The sequence below is a fragment of the Takifugu flavidus genome, chromosome 9 (genome assembly GCF_003711565.1).
Source record: "Takifugu flavidus isolate HTHZ2018 chromosome 9, ASM371156v2, whole genome shotgun sequence".
In the NCBI taxonomy this organism is placed as follows: Eukaryota; Metazoa; Chordata; class Actinopteri; order Tetraodontiformes; family Tetraodontidae; genus Takifugu; species Takifugu flavidus.
Window position 1 is genome coordinate 9,694,509 of NC_079528.1, and position 22,988 is coordinate 9,717,496.

At 46.2% G+C, this 22,988-nt stretch overlaps 1 protein-coding gene across 1 annotated transcript in view; it reads right to left on the minus strand.

Annotated features, from left to right (window-relative positions):
- spock1 (SPARC (osteonectin), cwcv and kazal like domains proteoglycan 1) overlaps positions 1 to 22,988 on the minus strand; it is a 63,139-nt gene that overhangs the window by 22,215 nt on the left and 17,936 nt on the right. The window contains exons 3-4 of the mRNA XM_057043182.1: positions 15,270 to 15,315; positions 6,044 to 6,121 (exon numbers count right to left, since the gene is read on the minus strand). Of these exons, the coding sequence (XP_056899162.1) occupies positions 6,044 to 6,121; positions 15,270 to 15,315 (124 nt within the window). The remainder of the gene's footprint in view (positions 1 to 6,043; positions 6,122 to 15,269; positions 15,316 to 22,988) is intronic.

A 22,988-nucleotide genomic window follows, 5' to 3' on the forward strand; every position in this document is an offset into this window, starting at 1 on the left:
GTGTTTCACAGCCTGAAAGCTGTTATCTAACTACTCTTCACCACGGAGTGTGTGGGAGACAAATAGAACTTTGTGATGGGAAGAACAACACGTGCATGAATGAAAAGTTTAACATAAAATGTTTGCAGCATCTTAAAAGGCATAAAAAGGATCATCAGAAGGAAGAGCAGGAGCACCATCATGCAGGCACCTCAAAATCAGGTCATCTTTACTTATATAGTGTCTGTTATAATCAAAACCCAGAGCCTGACCCCCGGCAAGCAACAGTGGCAAGGAAACCTTTCCAATTAACAGGAAGAAACCTTGAGCAGGACTGCGATCCACATTGGCCGTAGATCACTATAGATGTATGATGTGTACAGAGACAAATGCAGGATTTAGGAGAACAGAGACTGAAACCATATTCAGCAGCTGAGCAGCGAAGGGAGCTGGAGGACCAGGATGGGGCTATTGGAGGAGTGCCAGAGCAGTGCTATCACTATTCTGCCCTCATTGTTACTACAGTTGCGGTGCTGCTCCGGTCCCCACAGGAGGAATTAAGGTCAGTCATATATTGACTTCTTCCACTCTCCTCCATCCTTTTCTTCCACCAAGTTGGCGGCAGCTGTGGGACCTACAGTCAGGCAGAGGAGGCTGGAAAGGCAGAGCTGGAACGACAGACTCCGGAGGATTATCTTCAAATATATCTGTCTGTCTGCAGTCCCATCTGTCGTTATTATTGTCTTCCATTGGTGGAAAATATGGAATTACTTAGTATGGATTCACAATAATATTAAAATGTCTGTTCAATGCTGTTATTAACAGATTCTGTTTGGCTAATTGATCAATTCCAAGTGTATTCCTTTGTTAGTGTCGGTCTATGACACGATTATGAGGACGACTGGACGTGATGGACCTATTGTCTAAAAGGTTTCTGCTGAACAGCTTCCAGCTCTTTAAACTCTGCAGAGGAACAAAGACATAGAGACCCCCCCAAACTATAAAATTCTACTGACAGGAGGCCGTAAAATACATTTTCTCCCTCCATCCGCCCTCTGTGCTCTCGGTGTTACTCAAGAGGCAGGAAGAAGCAGCCAGAGGAGATTCTGCCTGTGTCCTCTAACGTTGGACACAGGCCAGAATGGAGTGCCGTGATTGGATAATAAAGATAGCCAGAATCCAATAGAGGGCACGTCGCAAAACAAGCCCTGTCAAAGTTTAAAAGCGACCTTAATTCAAGCTCTCTTGAGCTGGACGGAGGTCAACGGGGGGATTTTGGGGGTCTGTGTTTCTGTATTTCTTTGTCTTTCTCGCACTAGATCGCTCCGCACAGCAAATAAACGCCTCTGAAATTAAATAATCCCCAACTATCGCTCCCAGAGGACAATTTCTCAGCTGCTATTAGAAGAATGAGCATCTTTGATATACAAATGAAACAGGTGTTTTACCTGTGGGAGCGCTCAGGAGAAAAGAAGAGACAAAGAGATCAGGAGGAGATCAGCTGATCCCTGCTCAGCTTTGGGAACGCTCCATGGCTCGAGGCTCCGGCCTGAGAGGAGCGCTGGAGTGAGGGATGACAGGGAAGAATGATGGAGGGAAGGCACAAAGAGGCCTCTGGGAGGAGGATCCAACACCCATAAAATTAATTATTAACAATGGGCAAATCTTATGATTGTGGATGCGACGGAGGAGTCGGGGAAATATACTGGATGATTCAGAGCTCACAGAGTTTTAGTGGAGAGAATAATCTGCAGAGAGACGCCATCGATTACCCCCTATACACTCCATCACTGTCACACACTCACACACACACACTCACACCTTTAAGAGGATGATTTGTGGAGCTGTTGCTCACAGCAAAAATATCTTTTAAATAAAAAAAAGCATATTATGAGAGAGACTTTGGAAAGAGCTTCAAAGGAAGAAAGCAGAGAGGCGTTGAAGGACAACACGCCCAAACGAGGGGACGGTCATTACAAGCAGAGGTTGCTAATGGTAACAGTGCAAATTAAACCTGCATAAGCTTCAAAGGCATTTACTCTCATAACAGCCGTGCAATGAAACGCATGAAGTAGTTTTGGTTGGAGGATAAATGCACCCTCAGAGATGCTTGAGCTTGGTTCCTCCTCACAAAGTAGGAAGAGGAAACTAATAACAGCCGTCATGCTGCCTTCACTGGACACGCGGCAGTTCACCACAGCTTCAATTCTGCAGGAATCCTGAGGCCACCACAAGAATCTGGATTTGAATTAGCTAAAACTCTGGGTCTGATCCAGACACATCTGACTGAATACGTGTCCTCGTTCCTCCACACTGAGAAGCAACATTTGACCGTGATTACGCCGATCTTTGTTGCTTAGCTTCAGGATAGTGCCTTGATTCTTTTTATACAGTGTTGGAACAGACGATTCCTGCTTCATGGTGAATTTTAGATGAACCAACACTAATTGTAACCCAGGAGAACACGGTGCCGAGCTGCCTCCTGCAGCCAGTTCTGCTAACACATAGAACGACCAGGCATATCATTATAACATGTCTAAGATCGTGTGGGTCCTCCTTTTTGCTGCCATTCGTGTCCCCCACCACCGAGAAATGTACTCCAGCGCCCCCCCGGAGGCGCGCTCTGGTATTGCATTCGCAGAGGTCTTGTCTCTACTGATCAGACTTTGTTCAGCAAGTCCCACAGATGCTCAACTAGAATTAGATCATATAAAAGTGTCTTTGTCCTTTTGGCGACTGTGATTAAAGTGTCACATCTGCTGAATGCCAGATGTTGAAACAACAGCTCAACATTCACTCGTGGAACTCTTGATCCCTTTTTGCAAACTATTTTTTCCTTCATTTGATCATGCTGGTTTTGGGGGAACCTCCAAAGGTCATATTCACTCAGTTGAAGCCTTAAGCTCCCAACAGAGATCTCCGTTGTGCCTGTCAGCTCAGGAAGCACTTTTATTCAGTCTGAGTTTATCTGGTGTTTCTCACTCGCACAGTAAACCTGAAAACTCCACTTTTTTAGGTCTTTTCTGAGGTGTTTACTGTTGCTTCTCTAATCCTCATCGTGACACACACACACACACACACACACACACACACACACACACACACACACACACGCACACACACACACACACACACACACACACACACACAGCAGGAGGCGTTCTACCATTTAATGGCATGAGTGAAGCTGTCCTGGAATTCGCTGCCCTCTGAGGTCGAAAAGCCAAACAGAAAGCCGCAGCCCTGCTCTATCAAATCCACCCACACATAAAAGAGAAGATGGAGTCCAAAGTCCAAAGAAGATGGCGTGCATGTATTTTATTCAAGCAGTTTTCTTCGTTTCAAACTTTCTTTTCATTCCAACTTTGCATTTTTACTTATGCACCCCGTCATTTATTATAAAGTCAAGGGTATGAAACGCACCATTGCTGATGTTTCATCGATTTTACTGTTTTATATTAAATTTATGCAATATCACAAACCAGTATGGGTAAGACACACACACCACAGGTCGACTGTAAAAGTCTTATTCAGTCTGATTGTGACAGCCGTTTGTGACTGTTGATGTTACAGTGTGTGTATGTGTGTGTATCCATTCCCCACTATCATAAGCCACAGGCTTGGCTTTTCATCTCTTCTGCGAACTGTCGTCTCAATCCTGTTCTTGGCATTATTGCATGGAAGCAACAGGAATATCTAAGTGTGAATATCTAAGTCCAGCTGAAGCTAAAGTGAGGAGGCTTTTCCTTCAGAGCTGTTTGGTTCACTTTAAATAGACCGCTGTTAGTTTCCTGGGAGAGTCCGTGTTGTTTGAGCGGGTGTCAACGCTCGCCTGCAATGTGGTGCAAAGTAAGAGAACTGGTCCACTTGCAGGTGAACCCTAGTGCAGTTACTCACAGTGTGAACTCAAACAGACCAACCTGAAGAGAACCAAAGACATGATATAAACCAATTAGAGAAACTGATGTAACAATTTTAAAAACACAGACTAAAGGCAGGAAAAAGCCCTAAAATGTTGAGCGGATGTGGAGTAGCGAGGCCGTGCAGGCGCTTATCGATTTATGCTCAGAGGATTATTGCGTGGGGAGACAGTTCTGGTTTCAGTCCAGGCCAATCGATGAGCCTGTTTTCTTCTTCTGCATCCTCTCGTGTTGGACGCTGCTGCCATCAGCCTCAGCTGGTGTGACTGCGTGATGTTGCCATGCTGGTTTGGTCCACTTGCAGAAGAGCAGTGTAAAAGTGAGGGTTTCTACAGTCGCCACCTAACGGAACCGGTCTCCTTTGACTCTCCTGGTGCAAAACTCAACTCACTTTTAGTCATAAACACAGTGCACCAAAATCCAGTGCAAAGACGGTCATCCTGTAAGTGTTGGGCTGCTCGACAACACTCAGACCAGCACTAGAGTCCAGGGAGCTCATCGGCTGAATGAGGAAAATGTTCAGGTCTCTGTCAGCGTCCTGGGGACAATCAGCTGCAGCACACGTTGCTCCAGCCGGACGCCCGCAGCCATGGATGAAGGTTGGCATTTCATATATACTTAACAGTTAAAACACACATTTCCCTCTTGGTGACTCGTTCATTGGTGAATGCAGCCAGAAATGCTGTCCTGCAGGAAAGCAGCTCTAGGGGGAAGGCTCCAGGTGGCAGATGGGGTTCTGGAGCGAGAAGGTGTGAAAGCACCTTCAGATTGAGGCATTCATCAATCTGCAGGTGACTTGTGAGAGAACATGTGCACGTGTGTGAGAGAGTGACAGAGCATAAACACAGGCTCCTGTCCTCTGTATCCTCCCCTGCTTGTATCTGCTGGCTACAGCACGCAATAAAATACCCCATTTTCTTTATTAACTGCCATCATTCAATCCTTTACTTTAACCTTTCGCTTCACGCTTTAACTGGTTTCATTACACATGCAACACATGGGGGGGGGGGCAACACATGGGGGGGGGCAACAACAACACGTTTGTTTTTTTGGGGTCAGTAAATATTGCAGTGCAGCAGTGGACAAAGACTTCAGACCTCAGAGGGGAAGGTAACATGATGAAATCTTGACTGCGGATCCCAGCGTCTGTTTTGAAGTGACTCGGGAACACCACCATCTGCTTGTTATTCAGGATGAATATCGCCAAAGAAAATGAGCCACATCCGCAATACGGCCACAGATCATTTTGTAGATTTATCCCCAGCTTTGATGCGGTAGAGTACTGTATGTCAGCGTGGGGTTTATCTCCCGCTAGATTAAATCCAAACACGTGTAATTACTTTTGAAATTACCGCGCGACAAAGAGCGCATTGGTCACATTCCAAATCTCATTTAATTTACCGATTGGTTACCCCTTCATCTTCCATTTCCCAACTTTTGCCACTGAAAGGGCACTATGGAGTTTTGCTGGAACATTAGGAGACTGTTTTATTTATTTTGGGGGTGCACAGTAGCCTGCCCTGTGTTTATTAAAGAGGACATAAGTAGCGTGCTCAGGGTATTAGCTTTCTGTTTACAAACCATATCATCCCACACTGATCGCTCAGTTTTAGAATTTTCCTGTACTAGTTTATTACTTGGCAAATTAATTGTGACTCCATAACTGTTGGTAAACCCATGCATAAAATATAAGCACTAAACACATTGACGTGTTGGAAAAAAAGTGCCCATTAAGCATGCAGACTCCACGGAGCTGCCTGAATTCACGTCAGCTCGGGTGTATCTGCTCCAGATGACGGAGCCTGGTTATCTCCTCCACACAGGCACCTCTGCAGACAACCTGAGACAGATTGGAGGGCGCGATGCACCAAAGGCTGCTGCATTACTCCCACTGTTTCATGGGATTTGCAGCCCAGACTGCGGTGCAGAACAACAGAAGCTGCGCTGTAATTCCCAGAGAACATCGTGTGGTGTCAGAAATTAAATTCACGCTAAGATTGATAATCTCCTCTGATCTGGTGGCAAATCCTGCTGTTTGCAGATCAGCACTCGGGTCACAGTTTATCAGAGCTGCATCAGATTAGTCAAATCAGACGGAATGAGCCGACGCTCAGCTCCAGCCACTGAGAATTTCCTGAACTCACCATCTTGTGCTGTCTTCTTGGTAGAGCTGGAGTGAGCTGCTCCTGGGTGTCCAGTTCTGCCAGGTTCAGCTTCCTCTTCTGAACAGAAATAGAATAAATTTGGTGTTAAAATTAAATAGGAAATTCCAACTTGTTGACTAGTATCATTTGTTTTCTGTACAAGCAATGAAGATGCTGGTTATAATACATCTAAATCAATCAAAATAAGTGGCATCATGAATTCCTTTTTCCTTTGGTGCCAAACTAAACTAGCAACAAGCTAGGCTAAACTAGATCAGCAGCGTAGGAATCCAGCCAAACCAACCTTAGCCTCTTAAAAGTAAATAAACATGGTCTTTCTTCAAAAATGTGCAAACAGCTATGCCAAAAAGTTTGCATAAATTATTACAGTAAACATGGATACACAGCAGAAATGAAGGAAGATAAAATAAAAGGTTTGCAGCTGAACTATAACTAGGGTGACCGAACTTCCTGGACATGTCCTCTCTGTAAGACCTAAAAATGTATCTGGGCAGAATTTCAAAATCATCTGGGACTTTGATCTAGTAGAGCCACAAGCAAGTGTACATTTATAGAGCGATGCCTGGGTCGTTCCCAACGTAGCCACGCCCCCCTCCCTTCCCCCTTGAACGGTCCTCTTTTACACAAACTCAAATCCGGTCACCCTGCTGTAACTTTAGATGGTGTAAAAAGTCACTTTTGCCTCTAGATTTACTGTTTGTGCTTTGCTAAACTTGATTCCATTTTCCTGGCAGGGAAAACAAGCAACTAATGGCTTGAAATGAAAGCAAGGAGCCAAAGTAATGTCCCATCCAGGTGGAGAAAGTACTTCAGCATCCTCCTGCTGCTGCAGCAACATGGACGCCGGCCAGTGGTGGCCGAGCCTGGAGGACGGCAGCAGAGGGGCCAAACACTGACGCACAGGACATCCGTCACGTCTGTCTGTAGGCTGTGACATTAACACCCTGAGATGATTAACTCTCAGACTCATCCATCTCCTGATTTTATTACCAGGCAAGATTTTTGAGGACTGGCCGCTGACGGCCTAGAAAAGTGATGGTGTGAGTGGGTGTGGAGGAGAGAGAAATTAGTTTCCTATATTATGTAACGGTGCTGCCTTCCTTGAGCCCGTGTCGTGGGTTTATCAAGAGTGTGAGAAGGCTCAGGGCGGGTCAAAAGGGGCCCAAATGTGGATAAAACGAAGAGCCGTTTTGGTTCTACGTTTGTTTTACGTTTGCATGTGAGGTCATGGAGACATTTAGTGCGAGAACAAACGTTCGGCGAAGATGAATCCCCAGGTGAGACTCACGTCTGAGTGCAGCAGCAGAAGCTCCAGAGCGGAGGTGGGAGGCGATGATGACGGGTGTGTAAGCGAAAGAACACCCCCACGAGTGAAAAAGAGTGATATTTACACAGCGACAACAGCACAATCTTCCCCGTCTGGAGATGAAAACATCCAGCAGCCTCTGGCGGTGCAGGTCGAAGCCAGGAGAATGGATTCCCAGGATGATAGTGCAGAGCGTCATGTTTACTCTGGCTCTGATCGGATTCTTTAGAGATCTCTATAATGTCCACTGAAACGTATTGGTCTATTATCAAACTGTTTCAGAGATCTGCCGGGTCAAAGCCAGGAATCTGCCTCCATTCACAACAAACTGCTGTTCCTCCAACCTGTTTAACTCCATTTGTCCTTATTAGTCTCAGCGGGATGAAATGCAGCTGTTCATTACTGTGCTGCTCTGCTCTGCTCATTATTACAGGACCCTCTTCTCTTTGAGACATCTCCTCTGCGAACCATCGCTCTCGGCGGACTGCATATCTTTGTTTTTCCGCTCCCTCGAGAGTCCCTGATGCCGCCGTTGCTCTCACAAACAAACGCTGTCTGCTCCCACCCTGTGAATTACATTAACCCCAATTTGGGATCCACGCTGGACGCTCCATTTATTACAGGGAGCGAAAACACACATGAGCAATTGCACACACGCCCAGACACACACAGCGTTTGATCTATTGTTGTGTTCAGGGTCTCCCCTTGAAAACAGCCTGTTCAGCAGCGCTCACACTGCAGCCCATTGATTCACAGCTTCCCCCTGCTTTGAGTTAGCTGTTGGTTCTGGCTCAGCTTTCCAGGACAAGGTCAATTCCCAGTAGGCTGCCGACCGGCATTTGTCCTCTCTGTGGCCCTGTCCTCACTAACACAGATATTCAGCAATAACAGTTACTTTTTGTCTGTCTGGAAGTCTCATCCATACAGATATGGTGTTGTTTTTTGTTTTTAGCTACAAATAAATATTACTGTGTCCGTAAGTGTGTGTGATGGAGATATTGGGAGCGCTTGGTAATTAACACTCTGTCCAAAGAGTGCAAATAAGTGCTTTTTGCCCTTTCTGTCATGAAGCCCGCCTATAAAAATAAAAACAAAGTCATTCCACTGAGATAGCATTCAACGCCACGCTAGCAGATGAGCAAAACCCAGCGTCCAATCAGACGGGGCGCTGCTGCAGAGGCTTCTCTGACACCATTTGTCTGCAGAGTTGCAGCAGGCTTGTGTTATTGGCTAATTTATGGCCTGAAATCAATATTGCAGCATGTGTTTGTGTTTTTAAGCCTTCAGACCTGAGAGTGAACATTCGGCCGTCTGAAAGCCAAAAGATATTAACTGAGCCGAACGCCTGACTCATTTTTGTGATGAAGAGTTCAGCTTAGCCTGCTCTTTATTTCATGCTGAGACCCCGAGGTGTTGTTTGTTGTCCACTTCCGCTCTGATCTGTTTTTCTTTTGTCTCCGGACGCAGATCCGTGATGGTTATGTGTAGATGCGTTGAGAAGCGGTGACGGAGTTAAGGGCGATTAAAGATGAAGCGGTGAAAAATGAGAGAGGGCAGACAGCGGATCTTCAGAGACGCGGCGGCTGAGCGAGTCTGAGAAATAGCTGATGAGCTGTACAACAATGATGAGCACTCTGCTGGGGAAACACAATGTCACGTTTAATCAGCCTGATTGGCAATTTGGAAGCTCCATATTTCCAAGCCTTTGTTTGTGGTCGTCCCTGCCAAAACCGAGCACATCACAAATGACTTCTGTTCCCACTGCCAGAGCCGCTCCCATAGCAACCACTTTTCCCAATATGTTATCTTATTAAGCAAACAGACAGCAAGAGTAAACACTTGGAATTAAAATAGTGGCCTGTATTGTGCGTCGTCGTCCTGTTTCGTTGCGTCTCCGCGCCAGTTTGACTCTCCTGTGCTGCTCTGGACTGGTTGTGATAGTGAGGCTGGCTGCCATTTGTAATCCTGCTTTTCATGCTGTTCTCTGGATAATACATCGCAATCACGGTCTCACAAATCATCTGGGCAAAGCCTTTATACAACACGCGAGAATAAAAGGAAATGCTGATCCCAACATCATGGGCGCTGAACAGCTGTTATCAGCCGCCGCGGACTCCGTCTCATCTCAGCCTCTGTGCTCTTGTTTAGAGGTCTTTGCAGGCCCACTTTGCAAACTCTGGAAATATTGCAGATGGAAACGGTAAGTCCAACTAGACACCTTGCGATGCTGTTGGCCGCATCATTCGAGAGGGTTAAAACATGTTCAAAGCTTAAAATACACAAAAAAGTTCCAACGTTTTACCTGCTGTCAAATATAGATTTGCTGGTAAAAGCCAGGCAGAGGTGGTTAATTTGATAGATCAGCGGGTTTATTGAGGTCAAACATTTCCAGAAACTGGGAGGAACGTTTTAAATGTCACCCAGACTCCTTCTCGTTGTTCTCCAGCTCACTCCCGCGTCCACATCCTGTAGGTCCACTGAGTCACATCTGGATTTGGTTGATTGCACAGGAGCTTTTTAAAATGCATCATTTTCATCATTATTATAAGGGAAATCTTTGGCTTTTCTGTTGCTGTTCATTTGAGGGAGCAATCTTATTTTTTATTACATATAAAATCCAATGTTTAAACATTCCCTTAAAGATCTTTAGTAATGAAAAAAATCAAAACACACCTGAAAATAGCAGCAAACCTTTTCTCCTCTGCCTGTCTGTCCTCACTGAACACAAATTTTCAACGCTATGCTTATTCCCCCCCCCCCCCCCCCCCGACTCCACAACGCATCTTTCTCTTGTGCCTCTTCTCAAATTGATCGTGACTGTTGCAGATTTTCTGTTGCTGCTTTTGCTCAACTTACATTTATTCTCCTTGTATAAACATCATAAACATTCCCCAGAACAGCGTGTGTGGGACCGAGCACAGAAAGAAACGCTGAGGGGCTCAAGCAGCGGCTGGTTGTCTGCGAATACACAGTTCTAAACCGGCGAGTTTGCCGACAACCACTGACCTTCTCCACGGGGAATTATAAAAGGAAAAGTTTGCGGTCGAACCGCTGAAATTTTTGATTTGCGGAGACATTTGTGATCTCGCTAACACAGACTCCTGGAGAGAGACTGACTTTTAAAGGAAAAGGGAGGAAAATGCTACTGGCACACACCTAGTTGTGTCTTTGTGAGGATTTGTCTTGACACAGTTCAGCCCGGCCCCTGATTCTAAACCTCCTGAATGCCTGATCTTGAGCCTGACCTGGTCTGATCCAATCTGCTCCACAAGTGCCATGATATCGCTTTATTTGTTTATTTTTAGATTCAGTGGCATCTCTAACTGTAAATGTCAAGATTTTCCTGACTTATTACTGTCTGGGCTGACTGTCTCCCTTCTGGCATTTGCTTCGCCTGCAAACAGTGTCGGGTCATTCAAGATGTACTGAAGGAAAGTTACTGGATAGCAGCCTTAGATACCTCGGTGCTACATCACTGAAGACCTGACCTGAACTGCACGCAATTAGACCCAGCCCAAGAAGACCAGAGGTCACCCGTACAAGCCACCCGATGACCTCCTACAGCGGTGGCGTGGAACACGTCCTGTCCCAGATCATCACCTCCTGGCGTGGCGAGGGCTCAGGACACCAAGTGGCAGAGAGTGGACAGGGCTGCAGACCAGGACTGGTCCCGCCATCTTTGGCAGAGGTTCAGACCGAGAGGAGGAAGATATCTGATCAGCAAAATGGTTTAAGAATAGAAACAGAGACTGGCCACTAGATGCCAGATGTTTTTTTTTTGCTAGGTCAGGCTAAGCGCAGCCAGGAGACATTTCACTGCACATGACTGTGCATGTTAGCCGTACCAAACATTTGTTTCAGCCATCTCATATGGGTCAAGGGATTGAATCCCAGATCCAGATTTGAGTTTGGCCTAACATGCGGAACCGTTGTCTGACTGCTACTTCACCCATTAACAGTGACATTTCCCCAACATGACCCGTTACAGCTACAGCAAACAAACAAGTTCTGTTATTGTCTCGTCACAGGAGGGTTCTGGGTTTGTCTTAGCTCTGACCTTTCTTTGTGATCCTCCAGTTTCTGCAGCAGCACATTAGGTTGGACTGGAGATGCAAAGCTGCCTCTGAGTGTGAGTGTGTGTATCCTTTATCGACTGGTGACCTGCTCAGTTTTAGTTTCTGCCTCTTGTACAGTGACAACTGGGATGAAAACATGATTCCAAACATGCATGTTTGTATTGTCATGGTTAACACACACAATCTGTGTGGTGTTCTGAACGTCCTGAATGGGTTTTGGTCCCGTTGGGTGTTGACACGCCAAGAGTGTCTGGTTAATCACACAAACAATGTCAGCAGGGCATTATGGGAAAATGGCACAGAAGCACATTGGAGAATTTTGCTAGTAGCGTAAAAGAGGGATGAGAGGAAAGAGAAGAGAAACAAGATAATGGTTCCAGAGAGGGAGATCTGGTAATGTTTACAAAAATAACTAACAGTTCATCGTCACAGGCCCGTGTGTGTGTAAGAGTGTGTGTGTGTGTGTGTGTGTGTGCCACAGAGGCATGCTGATTCACAGTGAGCCATTGTTCATCATCATTATATAATTTCCATCTGATGAACTCAGTACGTCATAAACAATGGACAAAACTGGAGGAGTGATGAAGAGGGAGAGAGGCAGAGGGTCTGGAAATACAAGGTGGTTTAAGCATGGCTGCCAGGTCTGAACTGTATATAGTTACAGAGCTAACATTAGTTAGCAACATCAGTTAATACGCAGAAGGCCAAATGCAAATGTTGATATCAGGACAGAGGTCACATCTGTAGTCGCGTAGCCGATCAGTAGCTAAGATGCTCATGGTTAATGTTCCGCAAGGCCTTGAATGGCTGAACTTTTGTCTCTTAGTGGTTATTTTCCCCAGAAAGGAGCCAAATTGTTCTGCTACCGCAGAACGTGAATAAGTCACGTCTACAACACAAGCAGTCCATCACAGCAGCTAGAAATCAGGCTGATTATATGGATTATTTTATTATCCTGCTCTGGTGCTTCACTGCATCTAAGGTGCCAGAATGCCCCTTTGGCTCCCTTTCTGGGCTCTGTACGAACCCTGGTTGTCTTGTAAAGACGCCCTTTATTTTCCAAACAGGAAGCACAACAGCAACATGTGGTGAGCCGTCACGCTGCTGGCAGCTCACGCAGCGCACGCTCAATGACACGCTGCATCTCTGGACACACTGTGGCGATCTAATCTCTGATACTGGAACTCACTCTGGGATTATTTCCAGTCCAATTACAAAGGCTGGAACAGGTGAAATAGAGTAGTTTTGGCCTCCAAATGTTCCTGGCTGGCGATACATTTTTTACCTTTGCCAAAGTCCTTCTATTATCTTAAACACAACAGTGTCCCTAATTAATACATTGTTTTCTTATTGTTGTGTGATATGATTTCAGTTGTTGTCTGGCTTCATTACATAAATATTCTGCAGCTTTTCAGTATGTTTTCCCTGTTTGCCAGTTTTGAAAAAGTCTTCAAATTCCACCTAAATAGCAATAATTATGTACAAAAAGACACTTGATGCTTCTGCATCATGACTTGATGTAATAACAAGACCCAAAGATGTAACTACATCACGGCAGCAGATCCAAACAGCTGTGACGAGTCCTCCTGTTTGCATTCTCAATTCCAGCGACTCGTGGACTAACACCTGGATTAAAGATTAAATACGTCCGCAAATATAAGCACAAATGCTTGTCGGAGCTTTACAAAGACTGCCAGGTGGCTGGGAATCAATCTGGACGTCACCGATTGCGTCAAGTAAATGCAGATCGTGCACAGCCTGCAGGCTCGGGCCGACACCCCTGTAGGTAGAGACCAATGAGCATAAATCCATCTTAATAGTGTCGCAGTGTTCGTTGTCCAACTACATGGTCAACTACAGTGAACTGTCTGAGTTTTATGGTCGGGACTGAACAGCGTACCTAGTTGGCGGTGAAGTTAATTTGGATATCTGGGGACCCTGTATGGAGTCAACAGATGAAAATAGCGGCCACGAAAGCTACGTCTCCATCAGCTCGGCGAAAATGGGACCCAGCGGAGGGGAACGGGCCACGTGAAATCGACTAATGTGACCAAGGCGGAGCAGAATGTCTGATTGAGCCTCATTATTTATTTGTGGCCTAATTGCTTTGCTGTCCAGTAGCCACAGATGTGCTGTTTGTGCAGAAATAATTGCTTTGTGCGTGGCGCTGCTGGCGGCGAGGGAGCAATCACAGCGCAGCTAACGTCCGGTCCTGTAACAGAGTGGCCCAGACAAAAAGCAGATTTGGGGGGGGAGTTTTGTTTATGTAATTCTGCTAAGAATCTAATTGGCACAAACCATGTTCCCCTGGAGAAGCTTTCAGATTCTCAAGAGAACAAAGTTATTGTAGCCTGTTTCCAAAGTTACAGTAAGTCACAGCCTTAAAAGAGAAACGAGCATCTAAAGACGTTTACATGACCCACAGTACAAGAGCGCTCCGTATGAGATCAGTCAGTCAAAGTGATCCGACTCATTACTGGGCTCATTGGCGGGGCAATTAGAGACTGATACTGTGTCCAAAACTGCAGCCTGAGAGTGGAACAAGTGGACAAATCTAATCTCTCAAAGGTTTCATCCCCAGTTCTTCCATCAATTCTGGAGACTCAGGTTAGAAAGGCTTCAGTCTGTTTGTCACTCCTGATGTTCATTCTAGTTAGAAGTGAGCTTTCCATCGGCTCACTGAGGCGAGTAAAGGCTAACTCATTAGATTCAGCATGTGTGGAGGTGGCCCAGAAAAACCCGCTCAGCGAGTCTTTCCCTGAAGACCTGAAGTTACTGTGCCAGATATGCGAAAGTGAGCTGGCACAGAACAGAAGACACTGCTGGAGAAAGACTGAAATTCGGTCGGTCGTCTTCAGAGCGATGCGGTTCAATCAACCCACCCAGAACTCTGCATGAGAAGTGAGTTTTAAATGAAGTTCCATATATGCACCCCGACTCAGGGTCAAAGATCATCATTCCTGAAAATGTTATTCAAGGCAAGCTTAGCTCATTTGGAATGCTGAATATCCCGCTCGGCAGTTCAGTGATTTAATCATACCTTCTTGCTATGAGGGAACGGTGCTGCCCACCGTGCTGCCCTGCAGGTGAGAGCTGGCAATGAAAGCTCTTTACACTTTAACGGTGCAAAGTCCTGACAGGAGAGGAAATTAGTTATGAAGGTTGCATTTCTGAAGAAGATCCTGGTTTTGCTTTGCTAAGTGAGGAGCCGGCAGTGACTGGGGCAGCGTGACCACTGCCCAGGTGAGCAAAGGCCTATTGTACTTGTGCGGATTCTGCCAGTTCAACGAGCCACAGACAATAATATGCAGGTGAGCTGCCTGGAGAGAGCAGCGCTAACAGCCCAGAAACCCATTCCACATTTGCGAAGCGACAGATTTTACTGAGACTAAAATGTTTCCAGCGGTGGCCTTGAAAAATAAACATTGTAAATTACTGATAGTGACAGAACCTGTTGTGGAACAAACAGCAGGAAAGAACCAGAACCTGGCACTGAGCGTGCTAAAGAACTGAGGACAATGAACCAAATCTTACATCTGCAACTCAGACCACATGCTCAACCACCTGCCTCTGCGCCATGTGTGTGCACGTTCACGAGGATCTCCCTGCATGTTACAGCCAGGATGACACTTGTGACTCCGCTCAAGTCTCACCTTACAAAAGCTGGGAACCCAGCTGTCAGAAGCATCTGCCTCGCTGTCGCTGACATGAACAGAAGCACGCGACAGGCTCGGTGGGAGGTGGATTTAAAAGAGAAACCATCCTAACATTTATCTTAAACTGTGGAAAACGCTGGAAGAGAATTCCATCTGAAAGGACTCACCTTGTTCGGAAGACCTGGCGGAAGCCCAGCTCTTGAAGTAGTCATCCTGAGGGGAAACACAACACATCACACCGGGTTACAAGAGCAAAGGCCACGTAATTCAAAATTTGAGAGGAGGAATTTTAAAAAAAGGAGGATGTTTTGGATGTTTTAAAGTAGCACCCAGATGTGTTTTTATCAATGCAGGAGCAACCGGCAGGAGACACACCAGGGAGCAGAGAATCATGCAGATTTTGATGCAGAGCTGGCGTTGATGGCGTTACCATCAAGGTCAGCGAGGATCCGATGTGGGAAACACAGTAATGCTGACGCTGTTCTCATCTCGCAATCAGGAGCATTTCAAGGTTTACCAAAAACGCTTCTCAACTCATGAAAAAAGAACTGAATAGTGAAGAGAAATTTTGAAACTGTTCCATAAAATAACATATTAAGTGATAAGACTTGCTGAATTAAATAAAACCCTAAAAAGCCCGGCCAGATGACAGGCACAAAAAAATCTAATTCAAGGCCAATGGCAAGAAGAATAAGGAGGAAAAATATAGCCAGAGAATCAGAATCCATCCCGTTTTACAGGCCTTGCATCTCTAGTTCAGCTGGAATCAGTGACACCTTTTCTTTCTCTAAGTGAAACTATTAATAGTCTGTGAATCAGGGCACAGCAGGTACATCTGAAGGGTACGCCTAAAGATGGCGCACAGGTAGGCGCAGAGCTGCAGGAGCCACAACACCACCATGTTACAGCTATTATCAGCATTCCTCCTTATAATAGATTTTCTGTTCAAGGAATGAGGTAATTGTGTCTGCAATTACATGCACACACACACGCACACACGCACGTGTCACACGCAGGTGAGCCATATGTGTGACAGCAGGGGACGAGCCTGCCACTGACACCATGACTGAGAAAGGCAGAGAAAACCTGCTGAGTTTAAATTTCAGATGTCCACTTTTATTTTTAATGAATTAAATAGGGCAGGAGAGGAGGGGGCAAGAGGAGAGGGGGAGGAGATAGAGAGGAGAGAGGAACATGGACAGCTGATCCACCCAACCGGAGCTTCATTCCATCACGATTTAAGACTCTTAAGCTGTCACACGCTTGAACTGAGGCGATGAAAGCTAATTAGCTCCTCCCATCGGCTCCGATTCGACGCCTGTCCATCCCTGTTTTTATTGCAAGGCTTTGATTTCCTCCACGAGGCTCCGACCGGGTGATGGCGCAACTTGAGGAGTGTCTGTTGCACGGACTGAAGCTATTTTGACACCGGAGGAAACTGCTTCATCAGGATCGCAGAGGCTGATTCAGCAGCTCCACGCGCAGATTTGGACCTCAGGGCGAAGAAACCGACCACGACACAGGAAGCTGCAGGTCTGGAGCTCCCTCTGAAAGAGTGGGCGAGACCCTGCAGCACTCCTGTGGTGTACAAATGTCCGCCCTAAAGGCCTGCAGCCGTGCTCCTGCACACGCTACACACGCTACACACGCTACACACGCTAGACGACTGTCCATGTTCTCCCACTACACACCGGGACACACCACCATGTGACGGAGCTACGGAGAGGGAGGAGTGGATGAGGGCTGGGCGGGTGGAGGGAGGGTCAACATCAGCTGGTCATCTAATGACGTGACACATTCAATGGCATGACAAACAGTGGCGTTATGACCTGCAGAGGGACGTTTGCACATATATTCATGGCCTCAATGCACAACTGGCGTTGAAACGTCAGGATTTGCGCCAGGATTCTTCAGCCACTAAACCACCCGGCAGCTAGGGGGCGCCGTTGCAGAATAAGAACCCAATGGCTTCACTTACCTCTACTTCCTTTATATGATTGCAGACAGAAAGACAGAAAGAAAGACAGAAACGTCAGTATAATGGTCTGTCAGATGTCATACAGCCTTGGTGCTCCTCCTGAATATGAAGCTTGACTCTACTGAGACTCATTTAAGGAGGAATCGGATTCTGGAACAGCAAAGCCGCCCGTGTGCACGTGCACACGCCTGCGCTCGCGGCGTTATGTACCAGCTTTATTTGAAGTGGCGTGTAATTTGAAACACATTGAGGGCAAATTGTTCTGGCTCGCAGCTGAACCGCGACATAGCAAGGCGGGAGAACGAGGGGAACGTGGAGGTAGAGAGGTTAAGCAAATGCAGGCGGAACAGCGAGCGATGATGGCGTGCGGGTTCTGGCGGGGCGCCTCAGGACCGGGCCTGCTGGGGAGCGAGAGGAGGCGTGGCCACACAGGTGAACGGCACAACTAAACGCTTCCCTCGTTGGCCTTTTTCTGGACGCGCAGAAGGGTTTTACAGCACTCCTGAGGACAATCAGGAGTTCTAAGCTTCTTTTTGTTGGTATTGTTGTTGATCACGCTCTAGAGCTCATTGTTCGGCTCGAGCAGCATCGTTTCTGTAGCATCACCTCTGGGTACCAAACTGATTATGATGGATTATAGCCATCAGTGGAAAATGCTAATGTGCTGCAGTTACTGAGCCGAATCCTACAATTACCATTTTGTTCATCTGACCTGCAGCTAAAAGCACGTTTTAAATACATCTATTTTCAGATTAGATAACATTTACAGCAATTTTGGAGACAACTGTATTTAGACTGATAATCCCAGAGACGTACGTGCACTTTTCACCAGCAGGTGTCACAGAAACACTCATCATTCACTCCGAGTCTCAGGATGACCTGAACTCTGAGGGTCCGCATGAATATTTTAGTGCACATGTCTCAAAAGAGAGAAATGAGTAAAGCAAAATGTCATAGAAACCCTTTAAAGGGATCACATTTAGATAAAAGTGCAAAACGCTATTTAACACGCATGCACGGGTGATTTGTTTGGTTTTCAGTCTAAAAACCAGACAGACGGGACCCAAATGATTGGTTCCAACACTCTCATGATGGAGTCCCCACGGTCAGGGTGAAAAGAACTGCAGGGCGGCAGGTTTTTCCGCTCCCGTTGGAAGTGATGGAGCTCGCAGTAGATCGGCGAGGAAAGGCCGAGACGAGAACAGGGGAAGCGGAGGAATTGATTCAGAGGGGGGGCCAGAGTGGCGGCGGGTTGGGCTTGATTACATCCTCGCGGCAGAAAATTCCTCCGCTGATTGTTTGTGTGCTCACACCAACAGAAAAGGCCCACGCCTGAAGTGCTGACTCTCCACCAGCCGTAATCCTGCAGGAAGGGTGCAAATGTGCTCTCTTAGTAGAAACTAAACAGCATTAAAATTTTATTGTCTATTTAATGCCTTTTATTCCGTTGTGGAACCTGGCTGGAAACCCTCTGTCTCTTATCTCCCCCACACATTCTCGCTCATTATCTTCTCCTCCTCATCCTCGCTCCTCCCCACTGACTCCCGTGTGCCGTTAAGGCTGCGTCCCACTTACAAACGAGCTCTTATCTGATCAGGCGTGCTGTGAAGCTGAAGTGCCCGAGTTTTAGGAGCGCAGTGTCGATCCTGCATCCGATTAGCTTAACGTCTCCGAGTGGAGGCAGAATTTATTTGGCACCACATGAGCACGGCCGCACTTTAAAAGTATTCTGCCATATCTGATGGCGTTCAGCTACTGGTGGAGGGGAGCAGCGTGTGAAGCGTCAGCAGAGAAGAATGGAGCTGAGGGTGAAGCTCATCCAGGCTCCGCACACCGACAGGCTGCTTCTTATTTATAAAAACAGACAGAGAACACTGAATATTACATGTGGCTTAGAGAAACTGCAGCTGGCTGCAACAGCTACATACCTACGCACAAACACGAGCGAGCACACACACACACACACACACACACACACGATACTGAAATGATTCACAGCATATTTCCATTTTGTAGAATTTCATTCTGCTTAGTGAGAGGCAGAAAGATGTAAAGGATGGTGTCGCTGCTGTCAGGACCAGATCCGATGTTTGCTTTTCAGTTTTCTGGACACGTGCCTCCGATGGCGTCTACTTCACGTGCTCGGCGCCGTCCACGCTAACGACTCGCGAATAAAAAGCCTACAACTTACATCATTCGCTCACATTCCTGGGTGTTTTCCAATGGAATTCCATTTCTATTTCATTAAAAAAGGGGCAGGAAATGAAACTGGAGTTCACACAGACACCAGGGTGGCTGAACCTGATCCATTCCATTGATTGGTTAGGAATCGCATTGGCGTTTGGCTCAAAGCCTTCCCTAGTTTTCCTCCCTCCTCCAATATTTCCAATTATTTTTAATTCAAGAAAAACAAAAACCAGTAAATGACAGGAGAGCGCTGGAACAGATAGCGATCTAAAAACTAGGCAGAAGATCCACAGCGGCAGTCTCGGCACCGCATGACACCACAAAACCTAAACACAAAAACACAAGCTGAGCAGAAGAGACAGAAGCTGCTGGAGCACAGAGGAGCCGTGACAGTGAACAACTCATCCAAACGGCTGGCTGTCAAGACTTTCACAGGCAAATCTGGAACTCTGTCAAACATATGAAGACACAGTTCGGAGGATTGGGGCCCAGGTTAGCTTCATGTTAGCAACAACCCTGTGAAATAAGGTTACAGGTCACTCACTGGGCAGCCCTCTGGATGAGAGGGACGATCCCTTTTCCTCTGGCTTCCTCTGGCCTGTAAACACACCTTCAGGAGGTTTTCCTCCCTTGCAGACTGAAAGGCTGCTGTTCTTATGGAAACAATGCAGAGTCTGACCTATTTACACATCACAATTCCCTGTTTTTAGAATAAAAAGCATGCAGCCTTTCAAACTCTACAAAAAAACCCTAAGATTGCAGCTTGTGTAAGTTTCCATCATTTGTTCTCTCCAGATGAAATCTCTGCTCTGGCTGTTTGACTCAGGGGCCGTTTCATTGTTCCTGGATGATTGTTTATTTATTTTTGACCTTGGATTTCAATTAGCTGCTGGTCTCTTTGTTGCTCTTTGTCCAGACAGATGGGTTTATTATGGACTTGGTGAATTTAATGAAGTTTGTTATCTCTAAGAGCTTCTCGTATATGTACTTTCAGTGGAAACGCATCTTTCCTTTAAACTTTTTGGTCAGTGTCTTTTTTTTCTAAAGCTTTGATGCGCTTTGGCTCTGGTTTGATGAGATGACAGGGTTGTGTGCAGTGTTTGCATATTCGGATCAAACCAGTTGCCTTTAATGTTAGGGCAAAAAAAGACATAACATACTGTATAATGTGTAATTATTATTCTTTTCTAATTTGTTTTTGAGGGCTTTCATTGAGCTCAGCTCTGCTCAACGTAAAGGTGTACGACGGGGTGAAAGTTCAGGCTGTTTTTGATGACTTTTGGTTGAGAAATGCTGCACTCATCCAGGCTGTTTCACTGGCCTGTCCTCCCAGTATGTCCTCCCAGTATGTCCTCCCAGTATGTCCTCCCAGTACACGTATGGCAGCGTAAAAAGTGGTGACATGCTGAAATCCCGTCTCCTCTGCGACAATAGGCGGTGGTTTTCGCTCCGTCAGCTTGTTAACATTGGACCACGTTGGCCCGTGATGTCACAGACCATGACAACAGCCACCAGCGAGCTAGCAGGTTAGCAGCTGAGGCAGCAAAAACCAACTCCGGTTTTTCATGTTCAGTAAACTCCCATTAAAGCTCCTCCTTTTTTTTTTTACATTTCATCTGATCAGGATCGAGTCCTGATCAGGATCGGGTGCAGACCGTCTGATCCTGTTCCGGTCCGTATACATGCATGCATCTATCGACCTTCAACCCCATTATCTGGGTTTCAGCTGGACTTGTAAACACATTTACACACACTTTTGAACATATTAACCTAATAGCGGGTCTGTGATCTTTCCAGTAAAAATAAGCTGATGCACCACTGTGATCTACTTGCCCTGGGCAGAGAAGCGCATGTGAAAAGATATGTAAATATGTGGGTCAATTCTTTTTTCCTTACCGAAATAAAAGGAAAATTCATTAAAAACCAAACACTGGAAGGAATTGAATCCATAAATATTCATTGTTGCTTATGAGGTTCATGAATGCAGATGACTGAAAAATACCAAAATAGGGCAAATACAGATGTTCACAAAGGACCTAATATATTCAAAGACTACTATATTTTCCCCTCACTGCAGGAGCTAGAGACCATCTAACTGTAAATATGCACGCACAGTGGGGGAAGTTATGCAAAGAGCGCGAGGAGCCATGATATTTTAAGCTTTTTTCCACTTTGGGTAGAGTTAACGTGCAGAACTCTGACTTTATTAATCTAACTTCACGCGCAAAACGCTTCCATCCGACTCCCGTTCCCGCCCGGATCCCTCAGTTCCTCCCAGTCGCGCTGCAGCTGCTGCTACACGCTGCTCGCACAGATCTGTCTGCTCCGCTGGGGGAAGGAGGGAAGCTCACAAGGGTGGAAAGATAAATGTCTTTCTTTTAAACTTAAGAATGCATTACCCCGCGCCTTGTTCCGGTACCCGTCAGTCAGTTTTGCAGAGACGCGTCTGCCCTGAAACAGTCAGAGAAGTTTTTATTTTTTATTATTTTTGTTCCTATCCCAACTCTTCTGCTGCAGCCTGCACTGCGCTCTGACACTTCTGCGTCTTCTGTGGTGTTCTTCACTTTTGTTGACTGTTCATAGAGTAAATGCCACCAGGAAGTTCAAAGGAAGCCTCATTTTAGCGCGTGTGTGGGCGCGTGTGTGTGTGTGTGTGTGGTGAGTGTGGGGGGAGAGAGAGAGATTTGCTGGTTCGTACCTGTCCCTGAGGCTTTGCCAAACTAAATGCAAGTCAAACAACTGCAGATGAAACATGTACACCAGGCCTTAGACGAGCAGTTGCACTAAACTTTTGACAAAGTATTTTATCCCCTCTTGCCAACCCACAGAAAGTCATCACTGCAAACAGGGAATACACAATAATAATGTCTGAAAGTGTTTTTGTGCCTCACACACACACACACACACACACACACACACACACACACACAGAAAAAAGGTTTGTTATTGAATGACACTGCAGCTTGTCTGACACAGCAGCTCCCGATTCAAAACTTTGCTTCGTTCATGAGACCAACTTGATATCACGGAGGTTTCGCAGCTTCGGGGGGGTGGGGGGGGCGTGAAAGCAAAGGAATTCTGCAAGGCTCCAGTCAGGTGCACCCAAGCTTCACACCATTAGCTAGCAGATACTCTAATCACTAGCGGTGACCCACATGCTTTGAAGTTCCAAACGCTGCGGCTGTTGTCATGGCAATCAACATCCAAACCCGTATTTCAATGCTTCATTTAGTTCCCAGGAAGGAGGCACTTCATCTTCCACAGCATAATAAGGCAGTACTGACTCCAAATACATCAGAAACTCATCAAAAGCTTTTCTTTTTCTGAGATGAGCAACGCTGCAGCCTCCCTCATCAGCAGATGCGGCCGTATCGATCTATGAATCCTTTAATGATTAATGATTCTTTCATTTACTTGAGCGCAGATACTGTGTTTAAACCTGCACTCGGAGGCTCCAAAGGAAACAATGCATGATGTGAAATGGGGGGGGGGGGGGGGGGGAGAGGAGGACAGCTAATTTAACTTATGGAAGAACTTTGTAGAAACAGTTTAGCAGGCGACAGCTGAGAAAAGGCCCAAAGTGGCAAACCGATAATGATCAATACTGATATCCATGCGGCTTCGCATGAACAGTTTACCCACCGTTATCAATCACAATCCCCCGAGTGTCGGGGGACACGTTTCCACAGCACTGTTTAGTGTGCTGAATGTTTTATCCAAC